Source organism: Ammodytes marinus, assembly GCF_949987685.1.
Source record: "Ammodytes marinus genome assembly, chromosome: 23".
Lineage (NCBI taxonomy): Eukaryota > Metazoa > Chordata > Actinopteri > Uranoscopiformes > Ammodytidae > Ammodytes > Ammodytes marinus.
Window position 1 is genome coordinate 2443348 of NC_137227.1, and position 19533 is coordinate 2462880.

Here is a 19533-nt window from a genome sequence, read left to right on the forward strand (position 1 = left end):
AATTATATCATGGCAAATATTGTTTTTTTATCATCTCTATGGCACTTGAAAATGTAAAAGAATGGAATCCTTAAATATAGTTTACTAATTGAGATAGCTTTAGTTGCTTAGGTGTAAAGTATTGAACATAAATAGATGCTAACGGCTATTGTTAAATAGCGTGTAGAGCCGCTTATACTTGACACTTGGTCTTGAGAAGCAGAAACACTGACTTTCAAACATGCCCTGCGTTCCAAATCACATACTCTTTCTTTTTACTACCCTGTCAAGAATAAAGACGAATACTCCAAAATTCTATTGGAGTTAGTTGGGCATTTACGTATGTATTTTCAGCATACTACAATTGACGTGCATGTATTGGGACATCCTAAATCTTTTTCTGGCATACTAAATAGCAGGGAAGTATGGGGATTGGAACGCAGGGGTGGTCTCAACCAAGTCAAAAGAAACAATACACTGAGAGCAACATGTTTAATTAACTAAATAATTTATTTATTTATTAAATTAACTGAACCTGCCATGACTTGAAACTTAAATTGTACTTAATTGGAAAAGATATAGAGATATAACTAGATTCAAAGGTCTATCTAATATGTTCAGCACATACATTATGCAACGCTCCAGTGGCCCTGCAGCAGTGAAAAGGGTTAGAATGTGGACGTGAAATCTCAACATTTAAAATATAATTTGGGATAAATAGCCATTTAGTCAGGTGGCGACAATCGCAAACATTTAGACCCAGGCAGTCACTTAAGGGACACGGGATGCCAACATACATGAATCTATTGTCGTGACATCTCAATGCACTGGGCAAATCATAACAGGGCTAACAGAATCCCTAAAGTATTTTTAATGTGGATTACTCGTTACGTATGGACTTTAAGTGGTACAAACGACTATGAATATGCATGTGCTACGGGCTAGATCAAAGGGAATTATGCAACTGTGCTATGAAACATTGATTTCCAGAGTGTCGTCAGTGTTTCAGCTTAAAGATTGATGCGTAATGTTAGCTCTCCGTTGCATATTAACTACGCTAGGTGGGTCCAGTAGAGCGAGATCAAAGAGAGGGGGATAATTGTGCCATTGGAATTAATAAGGACATGAAGATTGACATGTTTAAAATAATAATTAAAAAAAGAATGTAACGTGCTAATAAAACAGTTTCTTAGTGAGGTGCTAACCACTAGCAACACAAGGTGAGCTGCAGCTTGTCTCGCTCCCTTGATTTTGTCTTGAAAAGGTTAAAGGTCATTAAAGTGAAATGAACAGAGATGCAGGGGGATTCAGAGTGGAACGGTAATTGAGAGGACAAGGGAAAGAGACAGAGATAGCTGGAGATAGCAGGATTAGGGAAGAGGTGGAGAGAGCCTTGTAATGCCAGACTGAGCACAGCCACAGACTGAAGGCTTTTTTTTGCCAGCCAAGCAGTTTGTGCTATCTGCCATTTGATTGGCTCTGCAGTATACTCATGGTGGACTATACACTCTCAAAAGATGAGTCCCTTTCAAATAATGATCAACGCCAAAAGAAAAATGGCTAACATGGAGACAAGATAGACATAGCAATCAGATATCATTCAGACATTTCATACATCCTAGAACTTAGAAAAGACTCAAAGCTACAGCGCGTAACTTTTGTCACTCATCCATGAGGAATGACACAGTTACTACATCAACAATGTCGGCACATCTACAAGAGGTAAGCCCTAAGCACATGGATCTTATTCCTTCTGCTGTACGTCCAGGTTTTTTTCTTAGCAGTAGAATCAACAAATTAAACGGTTGGTAAACACTGCCGTACAGAGAAATACAGAGAGAGTGATGTGGAGCTGATAGGCTTAATCAATGGTGTGTCAACTCATTCGGCAAAGGCTTGAATGTGACCTGACATGCATTTATATGAAAAAGTTACGCACTATAGCTTTAATGTCCCAACAAAAGGAAAACATGATTCATAACGTTCTATATGGTGCCATGAATTACTTAAGGTCATTGAATTAAATGAAAACAAGATTTAATAGACACGCACAAATGGCATGATTCAACTGAAGGCATACTGGATGGGGAGCTGGTTCAATAACATTTTAACGTCAATGATATTAAAGAAAAATAGAATCCCTAGGAGACACACCTGTGGCAGTTCAGAGTGGCAAGCTGCAAATACCAGGCACCAAAGAAAGCTAATGAGATTCTGAACGTTTTATTTGGCAACTCAATGATGCTCAGTTGCACACTGAATTATGAAATGAATTATGTATTACATTATCTTGATGTTTGCCTTTGTTTCACTGAAGTGATTAATAAAGGTTGTATTCCATAAGATATTGTTACTTTTGTATACAATGATAATGCCACTCACTGCTGCCAACACCAAGAACGAAGCAGTTTGTTTAAAGCTGTTTATATGATTGTATACACAGACAACTCCACACAATAATCCTGTTTACATGGCTTTCCAGATTGAGTTGTTGATATATTTCCTATTAAAGTGAGTCCAAACTACAATCTTAATTCTGATGCATACCATTATACTGCCATTTAAAATAAATTTCAGCGGTTACACATGCTATGTTAGTTTTGCCAAACGTTGAAAAAAGAAGGTGACAAAAGAAGGTGATGACACACGTTGCTATAGCCAACTGGCAACTCTGGGTTTTTAGAAGATATAGTGAGAGGACTTGTGGGAAGAAAAAGCCCAAAGATCATTCAGTGATGTGGAGAACATACAGAACGTTTAAATTGATTGAGTATTTATTTTGAACCGCATTTCCAATCCCCTCTGGAAGTTGTCATTTCCTGAACCTGATGGCTTGCAGTTGTTTAAAATGGTAAAAGACAATGTTAGCATATAGGTGCAGAGTGGTTATATTGCAGCAGTCGAGTGTTGGTTGTGTCTGACTGAATGCTATTGTCAAATAATAGAATAGATAAAAGAGAGAGGGTTGTTTTTACCCATATTTTGGGAGTGTCTAATCACAACGGGGACCCATATTAATGTTAAAACAAATAGGATTTTGCATAATAGGTCACATTTAATGTACTGTATCTCGGTAGTTGCAGATTGGTCATCTGAGAGCATTAGAGGAAAGCTGTGCTTGTAGCATAGTGGTGGCAAAACAGCACTCATTCCAAATATGTCCCATGAATCAGCATGAAAGAGATGCTGTTGTTGTTGTTTTTCTGAGGGGAGAGATGATGAATAGCTAGGAAAGTTATTAAAGGTCAGTAGAGGTGGCATGACCTCTCTACGTTGCAGGAAAGAAAAAGTAGATCCAGCGTTCCAGGGCTGAGGGGAGGGATAGAGCGGTAGATCACATCAAATATCTATGCTGTCTACTCCCACCTGCCAATTAAAAGAAGCAGAAAAGCTAAAAAGAAAAATATGAAAGATTATGGAGCCCAACGAAGGGTAAATATCAGCGAAGAAAAAAAAAACCCTACGTTGCTCCCTGCACTTTGACTAACCACCTGCTCCTGTCTGAATTAGCCATTTCTTTACTGATTGTACTCATCCAAGTGAAACTCACTCCCCTAGCTAAAATAAAATGGACCGAGCCCACAACCCCTTGTTAGGGCAGCCACCGCTGCAGCAGGCTACTAAGGCCAGACACACTGCAGGTGAATACAGTAAGGTGTTTGACTTACATACAGTATATCATAATGAAACTTTGCCAGTTGATTTCCTACGTAAAAAATGTTTTTGTTAACAATTTATTTCAGATTTTTTTTAATATGCAATCATTTCATTTTGTTCTTTTTAAGTGCTCAACTTTTAGACGACAAATAAAGTCTATGGGGTCATGCAGCTCGGAATCATAAAAATGGACCCCGTTAAGGTCCATTCAAACCACTGGCTTGGTTGGAAGTCAATCCTCTCTCCTCTTGTCTCTCCATCTCCTCAGAGATACCAATCCACTTGGTACGGGGGACATCCTTCAACATTTCCTTTTTGCCAACCCCCCGGGCCTCTCCTGTTTCACATCTAATCACCACAGCGTCTTGTATGGCCACCGTCTGGAGACCCATTTTGACCGGATAGGATGCCAGCTTGAAATTTACAGGGATTTAATTGGCCAAAATTGAATAGCGGCAGGTTCTTATCATGGAGGGTTGGAGTAGGGGTTTGATGCAGGGGAAATATGAGACGGAGATAACGACTGTCATGTGATGTCATCCAATGCAAGAAAGAATAGAGTATGGAAGAAATACATCTCTTTGATTTAAAAAGTTACACAACAACATGCACCGATGGATGGATGGTTAAAATGTGCTAAAGTACTAAAAAAAAACTTTGGATCGTGTGTATTACTTTGCATGTTTGCTCCATAGCCTCTGTCTTCCCTTTCTTGTCAGAGCTTTTATTAATAGCCTTTTGAATATTAATACATTCTCCATTTGTCCCTACTGTTACAGGCAGTACACATGCACTGAAACTGCTTAGTGCACCTTTTAAGTGTGCATTAATATGTAGACACTTTTTTTTTAAAGTTTGGCTTGCCTAGTAGGAATCGAATCACTACAATTTGCAATGGAAGTGGATCATTCCACACAATGAAATAGAGCCTAGAGTGCTCTTTTGTGTCACAATCTGCCCAATGGAACCTTTAATTTATAATGCCCAACCTGTGTGCTATTTGCACTTCAAACATTTAAGTCATGCATTCATTCATTTGACAGCTCACTGTTAGGGGAGTTAAATGTTTATGCAAACCTTGACTTTAAAACAAGATAGGCCACTTCTGATAGGGCTCTGGAGGTCATGCATGAACAATGATGGTATTACTCTCGCATCTGCTCAGCGTGATAAGCGCTCTGTTAATGTCAATGGCAGCTGTCTATTTGCTTGTATTAAAGACGATGGCATTTAAGGCTACAACATGAATATGAATGTGTTCGCAGCTTTATCCACTGCATTAAGAAATGTTAATAAAAAAAAGGAGGACACCCTAGCAATAGCACTTCAATAAAAATGTGGGACTCGCGTAATAGATGAATAGGTCACGATTGAACCATCAAAGATCTAGATATTGTGCCTTTTATTTGGATCAAGCTTTAAAAATGTTTTAGAACATTTGAAGATTTCATAAAACTGATAGTCACAGGCTTGGTTGAGTGAATAACATTTTCATATAAACTCAAACTCATTTTTAGATCCAACGTTCAAAATGCTCCAAAGCAAATTAAGAGAGGGGATACGTGGGAGAGAGTGGAGCAGATGGTCACACTCTAGCTACCTACCTTCAGAGTTCAGGGGCAAGTGAGGACACGAAGGCATTTGGCTTACGTTTTAAGCTGATTGGAATTCCAACCAGCATGTCTGTGTTTTGTAGTTTTTTTAAATACTATATATCATGGCAAACTTGAAAAACAGTGTCAGTGTATATCTCAAACGCGAGACACTGCAGGTGAATAGAGTAACATGTTGAACTTATAGACATGCAGTGTCTTTCCTTAGCTTCCCATTAATTTCCATACCTTAGTAGTTTTGGCAATTGGGCACTGCACACACTTAATCATTTGTCTTTACCCATAACATCCTGCTTAAGATGGGGGGGGGGGGGGTTAAATGAAGATTGGGCCACATAACCGAAGGGTGTTCACAGTTGATCCCTCCCCCTCCTCCTCCTGCTGCTGCTTAAACCAATATCTCATCAAATCCTTCAACTCTTGAAATTCAGGTCAAAAAGCCAAGGATAATGAGAAAAGGAACGTATGGGAGAGATCATCAACAAAAGGAGAGAAAAATCCTCCCATCTGCTTTCCCTCTCCTTATCCCTCAATCATTATACACCCCCCCCCCCCCCCCTCCGCCCCCCACCTGTCAGCGCATGTTTTTTTCATCTGACGGGCCCATTTGTCTCAAGTGTTCCAGGGGTTTACGTGATGGTGAAGTAAATAATGGCACTGGATGCATTTATTTATTCCCTGCGTAAACGTCATTAACGGGAGGGGGGGGGGGGGAAGCTTGTCAAATGTCAACTGTCACTATGGGGCCAAGCGGGTTCAACATCACAGGATGCGCCCATTTAGTTTTATGGTCCTCGGGAGACTCATCTAGCCGCGATGTCTATTAACCTTCATCATTAGTGTTGTGTGCTTTAACACAAAATGCGAAAGCCGAAAACCACAATGTGTTTTGTTCCTCCATTGTTCCTTTGAAAAATGACAAGTGTGGCGACATAAGCAAGTGGAAAAGAATCCCAGAGAGACAGAGGACATTTTTTTAAATATATAGTGGTACAAAATACCAAAAAACAAGGACAGTCCTGACTACAATGTGTGTGTTTAGGTGTACATGTTGTTCTTCTAAAACCTGCTATTCTCCTTTAGGGGTCATTCACAAGCTTGCCACAATGCTCTCAGCTGTCCCTTAAAGGTGCCTGCTGAGGTCTACTGAGATAGAAGGTGATATATCGCTTTGATATAGCCTGTAATTACTGGCTTGTGAAGGCCACACCACCTTGGGGGAATGAGAGAAAAAAGAGGAACACAAAAAAACAAAGGGAGGTGGAGAGACACTGGGGCTCCCATGAGAAAAGGGTCACTGTTTCTTTGATAGCACAAGTGACCGTCAACTATAGCACTATTACATTCTACACATGGGCTGCGTTCCAATACGTTTTTTTTGACAGATACATAAGCAGTTCAAGTTCAAGGTGTGATGTTATGATGAAACATATAGGTAAAAGAACGGCAAAATTGTGTGCCTTCTGCATGGTAAAGTAAAGTACATACTGTTTTATGATCAGCTGTAGTATACAGAATAGTCAAAAGAAAACAGTGTGCTATTTGGAATGCAGGGATGCTTTGGAGAGAGGCAGACACAATAGCTCCCTGGCAATAAGGCCCAAATTACCCCCGCGAGGAAATAGAAACAATGAGTGCGAAAATCAGAGGCTGCAACATGTGCTGTGTACGCACTATATGCAAATGGACTTCAATTTGGGGCTCAATTAATCATCGGTTTGTGTGATTCAATTACAGCATAATTAGCCAACATCTATAGCGTGCAACATGGTGGCACCACCTATAGGGGACATGTTTATCCAGAGGGGCTGAGGGGGACTCTGCACAGCCACGACGCTAGCTAGCAGCACAAAGGGAGGAACGGCTAATGAAAGGGAGCCATTCATTTCAGCATGTCACGGCGTGGTGCGAGACAACCTTCATTTTGAGATGCATTATGGCACTCACAAGCACAGTGGCGTGCTATCACTCAGGTTGCAGGGTGCTATTACCTCGCGCCTAGAAGACTGTAATGGAAGCAAACACCATGCCTGAAGTAGGCCCAGTGTACACCCTTGTAAGTGGGCTAAACCGGTAGAAGGTAGTGCCTGAGTGGTGATGGTTGAATTTCAATGGAGGGGCCCTTTAGCACTATGGGGCAGCAGGGAGGGGGGGGGGGGATTGAGCTGACTACATGTATATTGACAGCTAGCAAGAGCCGCAGTGGACATGGCTGGGCATTGGCCGGTGATGGATGCGAGGGCCTGGCACACAGACTAAGCCGGCAGCAAGCGTGGCTCATCTTCAGACGAGATGTGAATGCTAACTAGCGCCGGTTGCCAGTCACCGTGATTTAACCCATGCCAGCAGTAAAGGCAGGTGGTACACACACAGGGCTAAGGGGTGGGGGGAAAGAAAGGGGGCAAAGTACCACAAGAAGAGAATACTATCAGTGCATTCACTAAAAGTTAATTGGGTTTTAAGGTAATGCTAAACAAAATTACACTGTACATTTAATTTTTTTATAAAATAAAGATTGACATTGAAGTAAACATCAGGTTATATAAGGGACCCCATGTGATCATTATCAAAATGCAGATGTTATGTTATGCAATTATATGAAATAAATTGGCCATATGGAGATATATCCTAACTTCTATGATTTGAAACTCAACTATAGAAATCTGGTTAGAAAATACAGCACTCATTCTGGCTATAGTGACTGTACACTGTGCAGTAGGCTACATTGTGCGGCTGTGGCGCTGTGGGTAGGGAGGTCTTCCACTGGAGTGCAGGGTCGGTTGTTCGATCCCCCGTCTCCCCGCCACATGTCGAAGTTTCCTTGGGCAAGACACTGAATCCCGATTTGCTCCTGATAGTTAGCTTGCACCCTGCGTGGTAGCTGCTGCTATCGGTGTATGAATGTGTGTGTGATTGGGTGAATGTGTACAAAACAATGTAAAGCGCTTTGAGTCTGTGAAAAACCAGGGAAAAGCGCCATATAAATTTACCATTTTACACAAACTGCGGCGTTATGAATGCAAATTGACCGCCTGTGAAGAACAAACAACATAAATCGCGTCCATACATTTTCTGTTTCCCTATTATTTTCTACAGCCTACAAAACACAGCGTTCCAGACATTAGCGCCATAATCAAACAACTCACGGGAACAACAATTATTGGGCAAATCACGTTAGCGCCAACCATGTAAATGCTTTAATCACACCATGATATTGTTTTGGGTAGTTTCCAGTGATCGGGGGCCCTGCAAACATACTGCAAGAGCATTAGAGTTGGGGGAAAGGAGACATGAAAATGGTGAGCCCAGGGAAGAAAATCCAGCCAAAATATTAATGACAGTGTTTTGCTTGCATCTCTGCTGATATGATATATTGACATTGCAGAATATAAAGTAGACAATAAAACAAATGCTTATCTGTGGTGATAAACGGAAGAAGGACCTAAGGACCTGTGTGCCAAGTCAGATCTTTGTTTCTCGGATTCAACCTCGGCCTTATCACAGGTTCTTTGAAGACTTTCTCGGCTCAAATTGCCTCTGTCTGTGTTGTTTTGGTCTTTTTAACCCTAATGAGCTTATAGCCTGCAGGTGCCTAGCAACGGCGCTAACAGCTCAACAATGAAATAGTCGGGGGGTGTAAGGCTTTGGTTTGTTGTGCTAACCCCCCGCATGCTAATGTGTTAGCTATGCCTCTTGCAGCAACACATATCACTGAATCCCCTCTATCACCCCATCCCCTACTTTGGCACCCATCCATCTACGCCCCTTTTCTCGATTCATACCACCCACACCTTTCATCCACTTAAGCCATTTCCGCGAACAAGACAAAGTAGCCCTGGCTCTGAATCGGTTTGCAGTTACCTTTTAGCATCATTGAAACGCCCACCCCCACCGTATAGCAACGCACCGCTACAAAGACTTGCTTGGCCATGGTATTTTATGGTAGTTTTGTCTGGCTGACAGTAGCAAGACCATGTTGATTCATTCCTTGCAGGGATTTTTTGCTTTTGTGTGTGAGTGGGCGGCTGGAGAACAAGGGAGCCACAGGGCGCATCAATTATCTAAAAACATGGTTAAAAACCACCTGTCTTTGCCATCAGCTGCTGATTATTATTATCTGAACTGTACACTGGAGGTGAATAGGGCAACATTTCTAGCCTATACATATATATCATCGTGAAACTTCGCCAGTTGATTAATTACATTAAGACAATTATGTTTTGTATTTACAATGTTTTCAGAGATTTTGGAATTGGCAATATCCGACTCATTTGGGTTCATTTGAATCTCTTTGAATAAATAAGGGTCCAAAGTTTTTTTACAGAAAATATTTTGGATACATCCTTTTTTCATTTTACTTATCAAAGCAATAATATGCACATGTCCTAAAAACACATCTTTTTTTAGGAACATCTTGCTGTGAACCCTCAGAAATAGTGCTGATAATGATTATGGGATGTTTAGTTGGACGTTGTGTGATAATTGCTGTTATACAGATACAAACAAAAAAAAGGTTTACTAAAAGTAAAGACCTAAATGTACATGTTGGACCTTGTATTTATACTAGTATGAAAGAATACGTGTTATGGAAGCAAAATAGCCCCAAATATCTCCAAATTTACCAGCACAGTGTCTCGCCTTAAAAGCCAAGATACAGCCCAAAGATCCATTTGTATTCTCAAAGGGGTCCTTCATATGTGGAAACCTAAGCTTTGGATATATAAAAAGAAGTAGACAAATGCTAACGCAGAGTAGCAATTTAGATCAAGCCCCATCCCTTCTAAGTGCTGCAATAAGTCAACACAAGAGCTATGATGCACTACACATGTATAGACTACATTCACTCCACACTCGCCTTGAGCTCTACATTAGACTACTTGGTTAAAGCACCCCTGAAACTTGTGTATATATTACATTAATGTGAGCCATCCGTTATACTGCAAAAGCCAAAGCGCAGTAAGACTGTACTCTGTCTGCCCTGACAAATAGTTCGCCTATGTCCCCTGTTCCTACACAAGGGGGTCATAACTCTGAAACACTCACATCCGGCAGCGCATCCACAAGACAAATAACTGATAATGTATTCATATGATGTCTAATTAACATAGATTTAAAGGCCCTGCAATCCACAAATGTCCTTCTCAGTATGACATGTGGGAGTGATAGGCATCTGAAAAGAGTTATATTCATATGTATCAATCCAAATGAAAGATAGTGTCATTTAAATTTGATACACTTGACATTGGGGTTTAGATGATATGTTTATTGACACGCTGCATCTACACAGTCCTGTCAAACGCTCTAGACAGTAAAACATTAGTTTTTTCAACAAAGTTGTATAATATTTATCAGATTTTTTGTAAAAGCTTATTGCGACACTCACCTTTAATATCATATAGTGATTTGAACTATTTTAGAGAAAGGTTTCTAGAGGCTTTAGGATACATTTTTATATATTACCGGCATATGGTTTATGTTCAAACCTTGTCTTTGGCCTACTGGGATTGTTGACCTGATTGCTTAATAACAGGGATATGTTACTAAAGCACACACCTACCCCATAAGGAGTTATCCTTTTGAAAATGCATCTTCCAAAAACCACCGCTGACATTACTGTATAAACACTGAGCCATGTTTTTTTTTACTTTTTTGCTAAACCTCCAGGGCCAGTCCTTAGCGCCTTATCGCGCACGACAAATCACCGAGATACAGAGTGTGTGTGTGATGCTGCGGACCATTTCTCCACAAAGCTATTACATTTCCATATTCTCTGAAGTCAGATCAATAAACTCGGCGCGGTTTCATGAAGAAAAAAAAACATCTCCGGGAGGAAGGGCAGCATTTAATTCCGTTACAGCAAAACCTAAGGTGTGAATTACAGCATCTCTCATTAACTGATTTAAAAAAAATAATAATTATACAAACTACAGCTACTCGAGTCAATTACTTAGCAGCATTAAGCAATTTAGCTTGTGAATGTGCCTGTGTGTGTGTACATATCCATGCATACAAATATCCATGGGCCATTACATATATATAGAATGCGGCTTCGAACAACCACTTTTTTATTGATGTCATTTGTTTTAGAGCCTTACAATTACTTAATACAAAAGAGCTTTGATTGTTACCCTAAATGTGAAACACCTACATTATGAAAGAGAACATATATTGGGAAAAAGTGAGTTTAAACCCGCAGTTAGTGTGCATAAATCCCATGTGTCCAAAGTGAATCACTGCACACTTTTTGTTATCAAATGGAATGCTTTTCAAGGCCACTTTAAGAGCATTTAAGACCATTAAAATATCCCTACACATCAAAGTGACTGTGTGCTACGCGCAGCTATCGGCTACACCACTCAAATTCACCACTCATAAACATAACTTATTTTCACTTTGACTAATTGCTTGGACTGTATATGACAACTTTCCTGGACAAGGGGGCATCTGAGGAGTATATCCCTTATTTATATATGTACGTGTATATATCAAACTAAAACCCTTTCATAAAACATTGAAAATACAGCCGTGGAAAAAATTAAGAGACCAGTCTGGATTTTTCTTCAATCTTTATCTCTACATTACTTCCTGGAAATGCTCTTAATGACAATATTTTAATTGTGAATTTGGTAGAAATGTTGTCAGTAGTGTATAAAATATAACCATAATGTGCATTCTACAAAAAAATATGCCTATAAATAGTAAAGCCAGAGACACTGAACATTTGGAGTGGTCTCTTAATTTTTTCCATGGCTGTGAAAGCCCATTCCGGGTGCAAAAAAAAATAACGTCCCAAAAAAAATTCTGCCTGCATCTCACACACGCAGGAAAACTTTCACAAGTGATTTGCTCTGAAACTGCCAAATGTACCATTCATCACGCTACAAGGTCGGATATAAGGTCAGACCACGGTCAAAATATAAAGATGATCATATCGACAGAAGACAGTGCACATCACCATCAGTACACTGAGCACAGATGCTCCTTGGCTTCCCCCCCCCCCCAGCTGTCTGTCTCTATCTCTTTATACATATTGTTCAAATCTCTCATTTTTGGTTCACTCAGTTGAATTTGTTAACATTAGGCCCTGAGCAATTCCAGACACATTTGCACAATGTCTCTCCATCTTAAGAGATCATCGAAGCTGCTGTTCAAACAAAAGGGGAGAGCAGGTGGGATTCTAACAACTGGGCCAAAATTGTGGATAATATAATATGCTACCAACGTGTGCCTTGGGCTAACCTTGTGTTCCACTTGAAAAATTGGAAGCTCACAAGGTAGGCTACTTAGCTTCCCCAACGACAGTGGAAGTGAATGTATGTGAGCATAATCTAAAATGTATTTCATATGGTAATAACTACATATGTATATAGTTATGGTGGTAGCTTATAGCCTAGAGGAAAAGAGGAGCCGACCAGTAACCATGAGGTCGCTGGTTCGATCCCCGGCACCGGACAGGAGGGTGTTATTTAGAAAACTAGTGGTGGCTGGCATTACATGTACAGTGCCAACCATCTCTACCATTGTGTCGTTGAGCAAGGAACTTAACCCCAAAACTGCTCCAGGGGCGCTGTACTATGGCTGACCCTGCGATTAGACCCCCTCTATAAGTGTGGTAACTTGAGAGGGGATATGCGAAGAACAAATGTTGATCTGCCTTGTGTAAATTGACTTATAAAGAAAACTTAACTTAACAGATTCTTAGCTAAAATATTCAAGGGAATTCCTTCTTGGCTAACATTATTACTTATTTGCATTTAAAAAACATCCAGCAGCCTACAATCATTAATCATTAATCATTAAACCGGGAGGGGAGCTACGGGCACCCCTCATATGTGAAATACTTGAACACAAGCGTGTCCTTACCGTTGAGACATGATCTTGTATGCATCGGGAAGGTAGCAGCGCGTGTTCTCCATCTGGGCTGGGTCTGCGTCACAGATCTTGTCGTCCGTGCGGCCGTAGTTGGCGCTCTCGATCATGATGACGTCAGTGCCGGGGCAGCGCAGCTCGATGGGGTAGCTCTCACACGACAGCTCCCTCCTCACCACCGCCATGGGGACGGGGGCTCGACTGAAGGCTGCACGAGGAAGACAAAGAATGGCAAGTATGAGTTAGTCTGATTCCTTACTGTATAGGGGTGGTGAAAAAAATATATATCTTTATTTCATTTTAACAAAACATAATTAGTGTCCAGAAGTATTTACGGATCAGATTAAATTATATATTCATGTCTTAAACATTTGCTACATCCCTTTAAACTCATGTTGAGGTAATGGCGATTAAAGATGGTTGTATAGGATAAATATACAGACCCAAAAGGACAAGGTTTGGTGAAATAAACACCTAAATGTACATTTTGGACCCGTTAATGGAAGCTAAAAAGACGCTTTTTTTTAGCGTCTTAAAAATACGAAATGATGTAAGTCAGGATTTGTTGAGAACTGCATATAAACAATCTGCATATTACAACAGGAACAAAAAGAGGGACAGATGGAAAGGACCTGCAAATCAAAAGGTCTGGCAGCGGGACCAATGAGAAACAAGGTTGTGCACCCCGGTCTAGAGAGGTGTGTGGGCGGGCAGGACGCTGCTTGTTTGGAGTGGGAGGATGAGCAATATACCGCGGGGGCCCTCGAGGAGGCCAAAGGGGTGGGGGAAAGAGAGAGTGCAAGATTGACACACATCAAACACAAGGGAAATGGACAGGGTTCATGACATGGGCATTCTCCTACGGGGGATTAACCCTTGTGTGGTGTTCATATTGTTGTTATACAGCCAGTGTTCGTGGGTCTGGTGGACCCACTGCATTTTAGGAGGTTTTAATTCAACACAATCGAACATTTTATGTTAAAATACTCAACAGATGTTTACTTCATCCTATTTGCAAGAAATATAAACAGCATATATGTTTAATATTTGCCCTTCACCTTTGTTAGATCCCATTTATGAATTAAAGTACCACTCGTTTTTTGTCTGTTTTTGAATAAAATGTAATAAAACAAGAAAAACAATTATAAAAAAGATATTAGGGGAATAAATTCAACAAATTTACAAATGAAGCAGGGTTTTTCACAACTTTTGATTTTAATTTATTTGAACTTAATTGGAAATGTAACCCATTCAGGTCAGTTTACACTACAAAACTAATGGGCTGGTCCTGGGGCTGGCTGCTGAAGGCTGGTCCTGTGTCTTCGTTTTGGAACTAGCTGATGCTCAATCTCATTCTCTTCTACAAAGTCACTGTCAGATTCTGAAATTTCAGAAATGTGATCGTCACTGTGATCTCATCACTGCTTTATGCAAATGATGTGGTCCTGATGACATCATCGGTCTGTGACCTTCAGCTCTCACTGGATCGGTTCTAGGGCTGGGTATCGTCAAGGACTTCGCGATACGATACGTATCACGATACACTGGTCACGATACGATATATCACGATATATTGCGTATCTTGATATATCACGATATATTACGATATTCCATAAACAAGTTGCCTTGTCAAACATAACAGCACAATATATTGATAATTGTACAGACAAATGAAGTCAAAACTATTTCATTCACAACTTCCTTTACTATTTTTCTTCCTTTTTTTGGTTTTGGCAAATTATCAAACACTGCTGCAGCTGCCATAACATCAAAATAACAAATCCAATTCACTCTTGCACTAACTGTACAGGACACAATGAAAATGAAAACACATCAGTGTGCTTTTGTGACACAGTGAATCTTAAGTATTTTTATAAACAAAACTGATCTAACTTCAATAGTCAGTATCCTAGAGGCTCAGGCCTGACAGCAGACATGGGTTTGAATCTGACCCGTGGTTGTTTCATTCCCTCTCTGCCCCATTTCATATCTGTATCTCTGCACTGTCAATAAAGCCTTGAAAAGCAAAAAAAAAAAAAAAAAAAAAAAAAAAATCATAAAAAAATTAATAAAAAAAAATCGATATTTTGATATAAAAATCGATACTGATATCGGGAAACTAAGTATCGCGATATATCGATATTTCGATTTTTTGACACAGCCCTAATCGGTTCACAGCCGAGTGTGAAGCAGTTGGGATGAGGATCAGTACCTCTAAATCTGAGGCCATGGTTCTCAGTAGGAAACCTATGGATTGTCTACTCCAGATATAGGGTATGAGTCCTAACCCCAAGTGAAGGAGTTCAAGTACCTTGGAGTCTTGTTTGCGAGGGAGGGGACAATGGAGCCTCAGTTTGGCCGGAGAATCAGAGCAGTGGGGATGGTATTGCACTTGCTTTATCGGGGAAGACCCAGGACTAGGTGGAGAGATTATATCTCCACCCTGACCTGGGAACACCTCTGGATCCCCCAGTCCGAGCTAGTTACTGTGGCCCTGGAAGGAGAAGTTTGGGGTCCCCTGCTCAAGCTGCTGGCCCCGAGACCCGACCCCTAATAAGCAGTTTATGATGAGTAATGATCATGAGAGAGTGAGTGATCCTCACATTCTGAACCCTCTAACTCTACATCATCTTTAAAAGCTTCTCTCTCTTCCGAAACCTACAATTTCTACACTTGTATTAGCCCTGGGTCCAGTAGACCCGAACATCCTGAATGTAATATAAATGTGTAGGGGGGTGTACAGCGTGTGTTGACCACATTTTTTTTCTGATATATGTTCTTCCCAGTAAATGAGCCAAGGCCAATGAGTCTCAGTTTGAAATCATAATAAATAGTATCAGTTTTCTTTTGATAAAAAAGAAAATGGGTCCCACAGACCCGAACACCACACAAGGGTGAAGTTGTATCTTATCTTATCCAACGGAGAAATTAGGAGAGAGAGAAACGCTATAGTGAAAAGAAAGAAAGAAATAGAGCAGAATGTCTCACGTAAAAATAGACACTGCATGTGGATAGGGTAAGAAGTTTAACTTGTAGTGGTCTTCATGAAACTTTGCCCAGTAAGCAGCATTTATTTTTTATATAAATGTTTGAATAAATATGCAAATGTACCATAAATCTGACAATCGACAACATGTTAAAAAAATAATTTTCTAGCGACCATCAGAATAGTGCTTAAAGGTGCACTATGTAACTGTGGGTGTGTCAGGAGTGAATAGGATTTTTTTCCTCACAGGAAAATTGGATGCGTGGAACACCGTTTAAAGCTAGAAAGCTGCCTGAAGCTTTACTGATGTTTACAAACATGTTCTCGTCTAACGTTTGGTTTCAGGTTCCTCAAATAACTGTTTTCATGATTTATGATGATATAAGTATTCAATACTAAGAATTATTTGCAGATAAAATATGTTTTGCTAACTAACAGCAGGCTCTGTGAATGTGAACAAGTAACCCTACCCGGAAACTGCACAGTGCACCTATAAGGTAAGTCAAATAAACTCCTAAAATACATCTAGGAAGCAAAATAGATTAAGTATGTGTCGCCTTTAAAGGTGACACTATGCACTCCTTAGGACACAGCTGAGAGTCTGTTTGGCAAAAAAAGAGAGAAAGAGAAAGAGATACAAAATAGAAATGTGTAGGATATTATAGTAAATATTTGATATGAACAAATAAATAATATATTTTATTTTTAGAAAATGAGTTACAGAGAAGGGGTGGGATTAAAAAGGTGTAAACTTCTTCCCACGCCTTTTCCAACATGTTGTTACAATGATCAAGTATTTCTCATTCATGTCTCTAATTAAAATATTCTATTTTGTGTAACATCATTATTTTCTGTATGATATTTATTTTTTCTTTCTTTTTTTCTTTTACATGTTCGAAAAAGAAAAAAAATCCATAAAGGCTAATGGGACTCACAAACACGGAGGGACAGACAGAGCATGTGCACAAAGCGACTGGAAGAGAGTCCTGTGTTTACAGGAGGAATATAAAAAATGATCGGAGAGGCGTAAACATTGGCCCGAGTGACTGTGGGACGACCGTGGCAGTTATAGATTTTTTTCTTTATAAACATCCTTTCAGGGGCCGCGGCCGAGCTAGAGCGAGCCACAGCCAGACGACACAGGCATTCATCAGGGAAAGGGAAGGACGGACGGAAAGAGAGAAAGAAAAAAAGAAAAGAAAAGAAAGAGAGCACATAGAGAGGAGTGCTTCTTCCACATGTGAAAATAGGCACTGGGCAATTTCACTTCAAATCAATATCATGATTAATAGTCCTATTTACCTTGGTACCACTCACTATATGTACTTTTTTTTTTTTAATGAACGTGTGTGCATGATTGTCTTATCAATCTTTGTACAGAACAATACAATCTCAATGGAATACCATTGGTCAGGCCATAAGTGGACCTACAGAATGAGTTACATATTACAAACTGATTTGAAACGTACATAAGTGGCATTAATAAATCACATTACATTTTTTTGGGTATGAAATGGCAAATGCTTTAGTAATCATCTAGCACTATCGGAGAAGGTGTCTTAGTAAAGCGTGAAATGTTCTGTCATTACTGCTTTCCCCCGGGGGTCAAACCATCATATTTAATGACACGCTTTGGGATTGAAGGTGATTGAAAAATTGCTCTTGTTTCCTCTTGAAGCCATAATTATCAGTTATAAGTTGGAATGGGTAGTCATGGTTACATAACCTTAAAACACCTACAAGGTCAAAAGGACTTGCTTTATTAAGAGTAAAAAAAAAACATTCCCTCAAGGTAAATCTTGTCAATTTCTATCCTTACGAAGAAGAACTAGGAAAATCACAAAATGGCTATCAGATATTGCACATGAGAATATAAATGATCCATCTTTTTTTTTATAAAACATGAACCGGCATGGTTTGCAAAGCTGGTCAGTGCATTTATGTAAGGTAACAAACAACATTTTGCTAACAATTTCCATTCTTTAAATGTCATCCAGGTACCACTTTGATAAAAAATCCCCGGACACAGCGCAAAGTGAAACAACAAGAGAAGCACTTTGTTGTTGTCGTGGTATTTTTTGTCTCGCCCATCATTAAAAAAAAAGTACACAGTAAAGTGCACTTGCATTCAATCAGGTTAAGTTATTAGTCAATTGTTACATTGAAATGTGTCTTTCTGCATATGACATTAGTATGTTCGTCCTGGGAGAGGGATCCCTTACTTTGTCGACTCTCCCTGAGATTTCTAATTTTTTTTTTATCCCGGTAAAGGTTTTTTTTTACTGGGAGTTTTTTCTCAGCCGAGCTAAGGGTGTAAGGGCAGGGTGTCATATGATATGGAATGTAAAGCCCACTGAGGCAAATGTCTATTTGTGATATTGGGCTATACAAATAAAACTGATTTGATTTGATTTGATTTGCATATCCCCTCTCAAGGTTACCACACTTCGGAGGGGGTCAGAGCGCATGGTCAGCCGTAGTACAGCGCCCCTGGAGCAGTTTGGGGTTAAGAGTCTTGCTCAAGGACACAATGGTAAAGATGGTGGGCACCGTAGACGTAATAGCAGCCACTACTAGTTTTTTCAACGAACACCCTCCTGTCCGGTGCCCGGGGTCGAACCAGCGACCTCATGGTTACTGGTCGGCCACCTTTCCTCTAGGCCACCCTACCACCCTATGAAAACAATCAATAAAAAATAGTAATTGACTCCTACAATCTTGCTTTAAATATAGATAGATTGTTTTAGAGCTGCCAACCAAATTGCAGGAAATAACACAAGAAAGCCCTGTGAAATGATTTATATTACACAACCTTATGTAAGGAATGTTGATTCATTTGACCTCCATGATTTTCAATAAAAAAAAAAGCTTTGAATGGTAATTTTAAAAGATGCTCCGAGGACCTTTCAGTTTTTGTTCATTTTTTTTGTGTACCATGCAGCAATCTCCCCTAATGCGAGGGAGCCCGTGCCCAGTTGTGTCTCGGATTACCCCCGGCAAGTCAACACAACTGCAGGGGTAATTACATTTGTGCCAGGAGAGGCTGTGATTGATAGGGCTCATGTTGCAGCCAGGCATCCTGCTCCGCTCGCACTCGTATCACTGTCTACCTGTGGACTTCATTGACAGAGATACTACCCAAAATCGAAAATAGTCTTATTGAAAGTCCATCCTCTCTTATCTGAGTTCCCATGTACTTTTAGATTCATCTCTCCTCTAGCTAATACTACAGAGGAGGATTTATATGCAGCGGGTGTCTCTTTTTTTTTTCTTCTTCCCACCGCTGCAGATTTTTCCCTGGATAATTCCTCTGACAAGTGCACTGCTGATTACGGAGGAGCCGTTTGAAGGCAAGAGCACAGGCTGGATAGAGAGCGTCACGCCAGATACTTCCATTACTTTTTTTCCCCAACCACACACGTTGGTGTT

At 40.1% G+C, this 19533-nt stretch overlaps 1 protein-coding gene across 1 annotated transcript in view; it reads right to left on the reverse strand.

Annotated features, from left to right (window-relative positions):
• The window catches only part of LOC307269320 (adhesion G protein-coupled receptor L3), a gene marked incomplete at its 3' end in the record, with an annotated part of 164878 nt that extends 151560 nt beyond the window's left edge, over positions 1-13318 (reverse strand). The window contains exon 1 of the mRNA XM_080052261.1: positions 13113-13318. Within this exon, the coding sequence (XP_079908387.1) occupies positions 13113-13303 (191 nt within the window). The 5' untranslated portion in view covers positions 13304-13318. The remainder of the gene's footprint in view (positions 1-13112) is intronic.
• Between the last annotated feature and the right edge of the window lie 6215 nt (positions 13319-19533).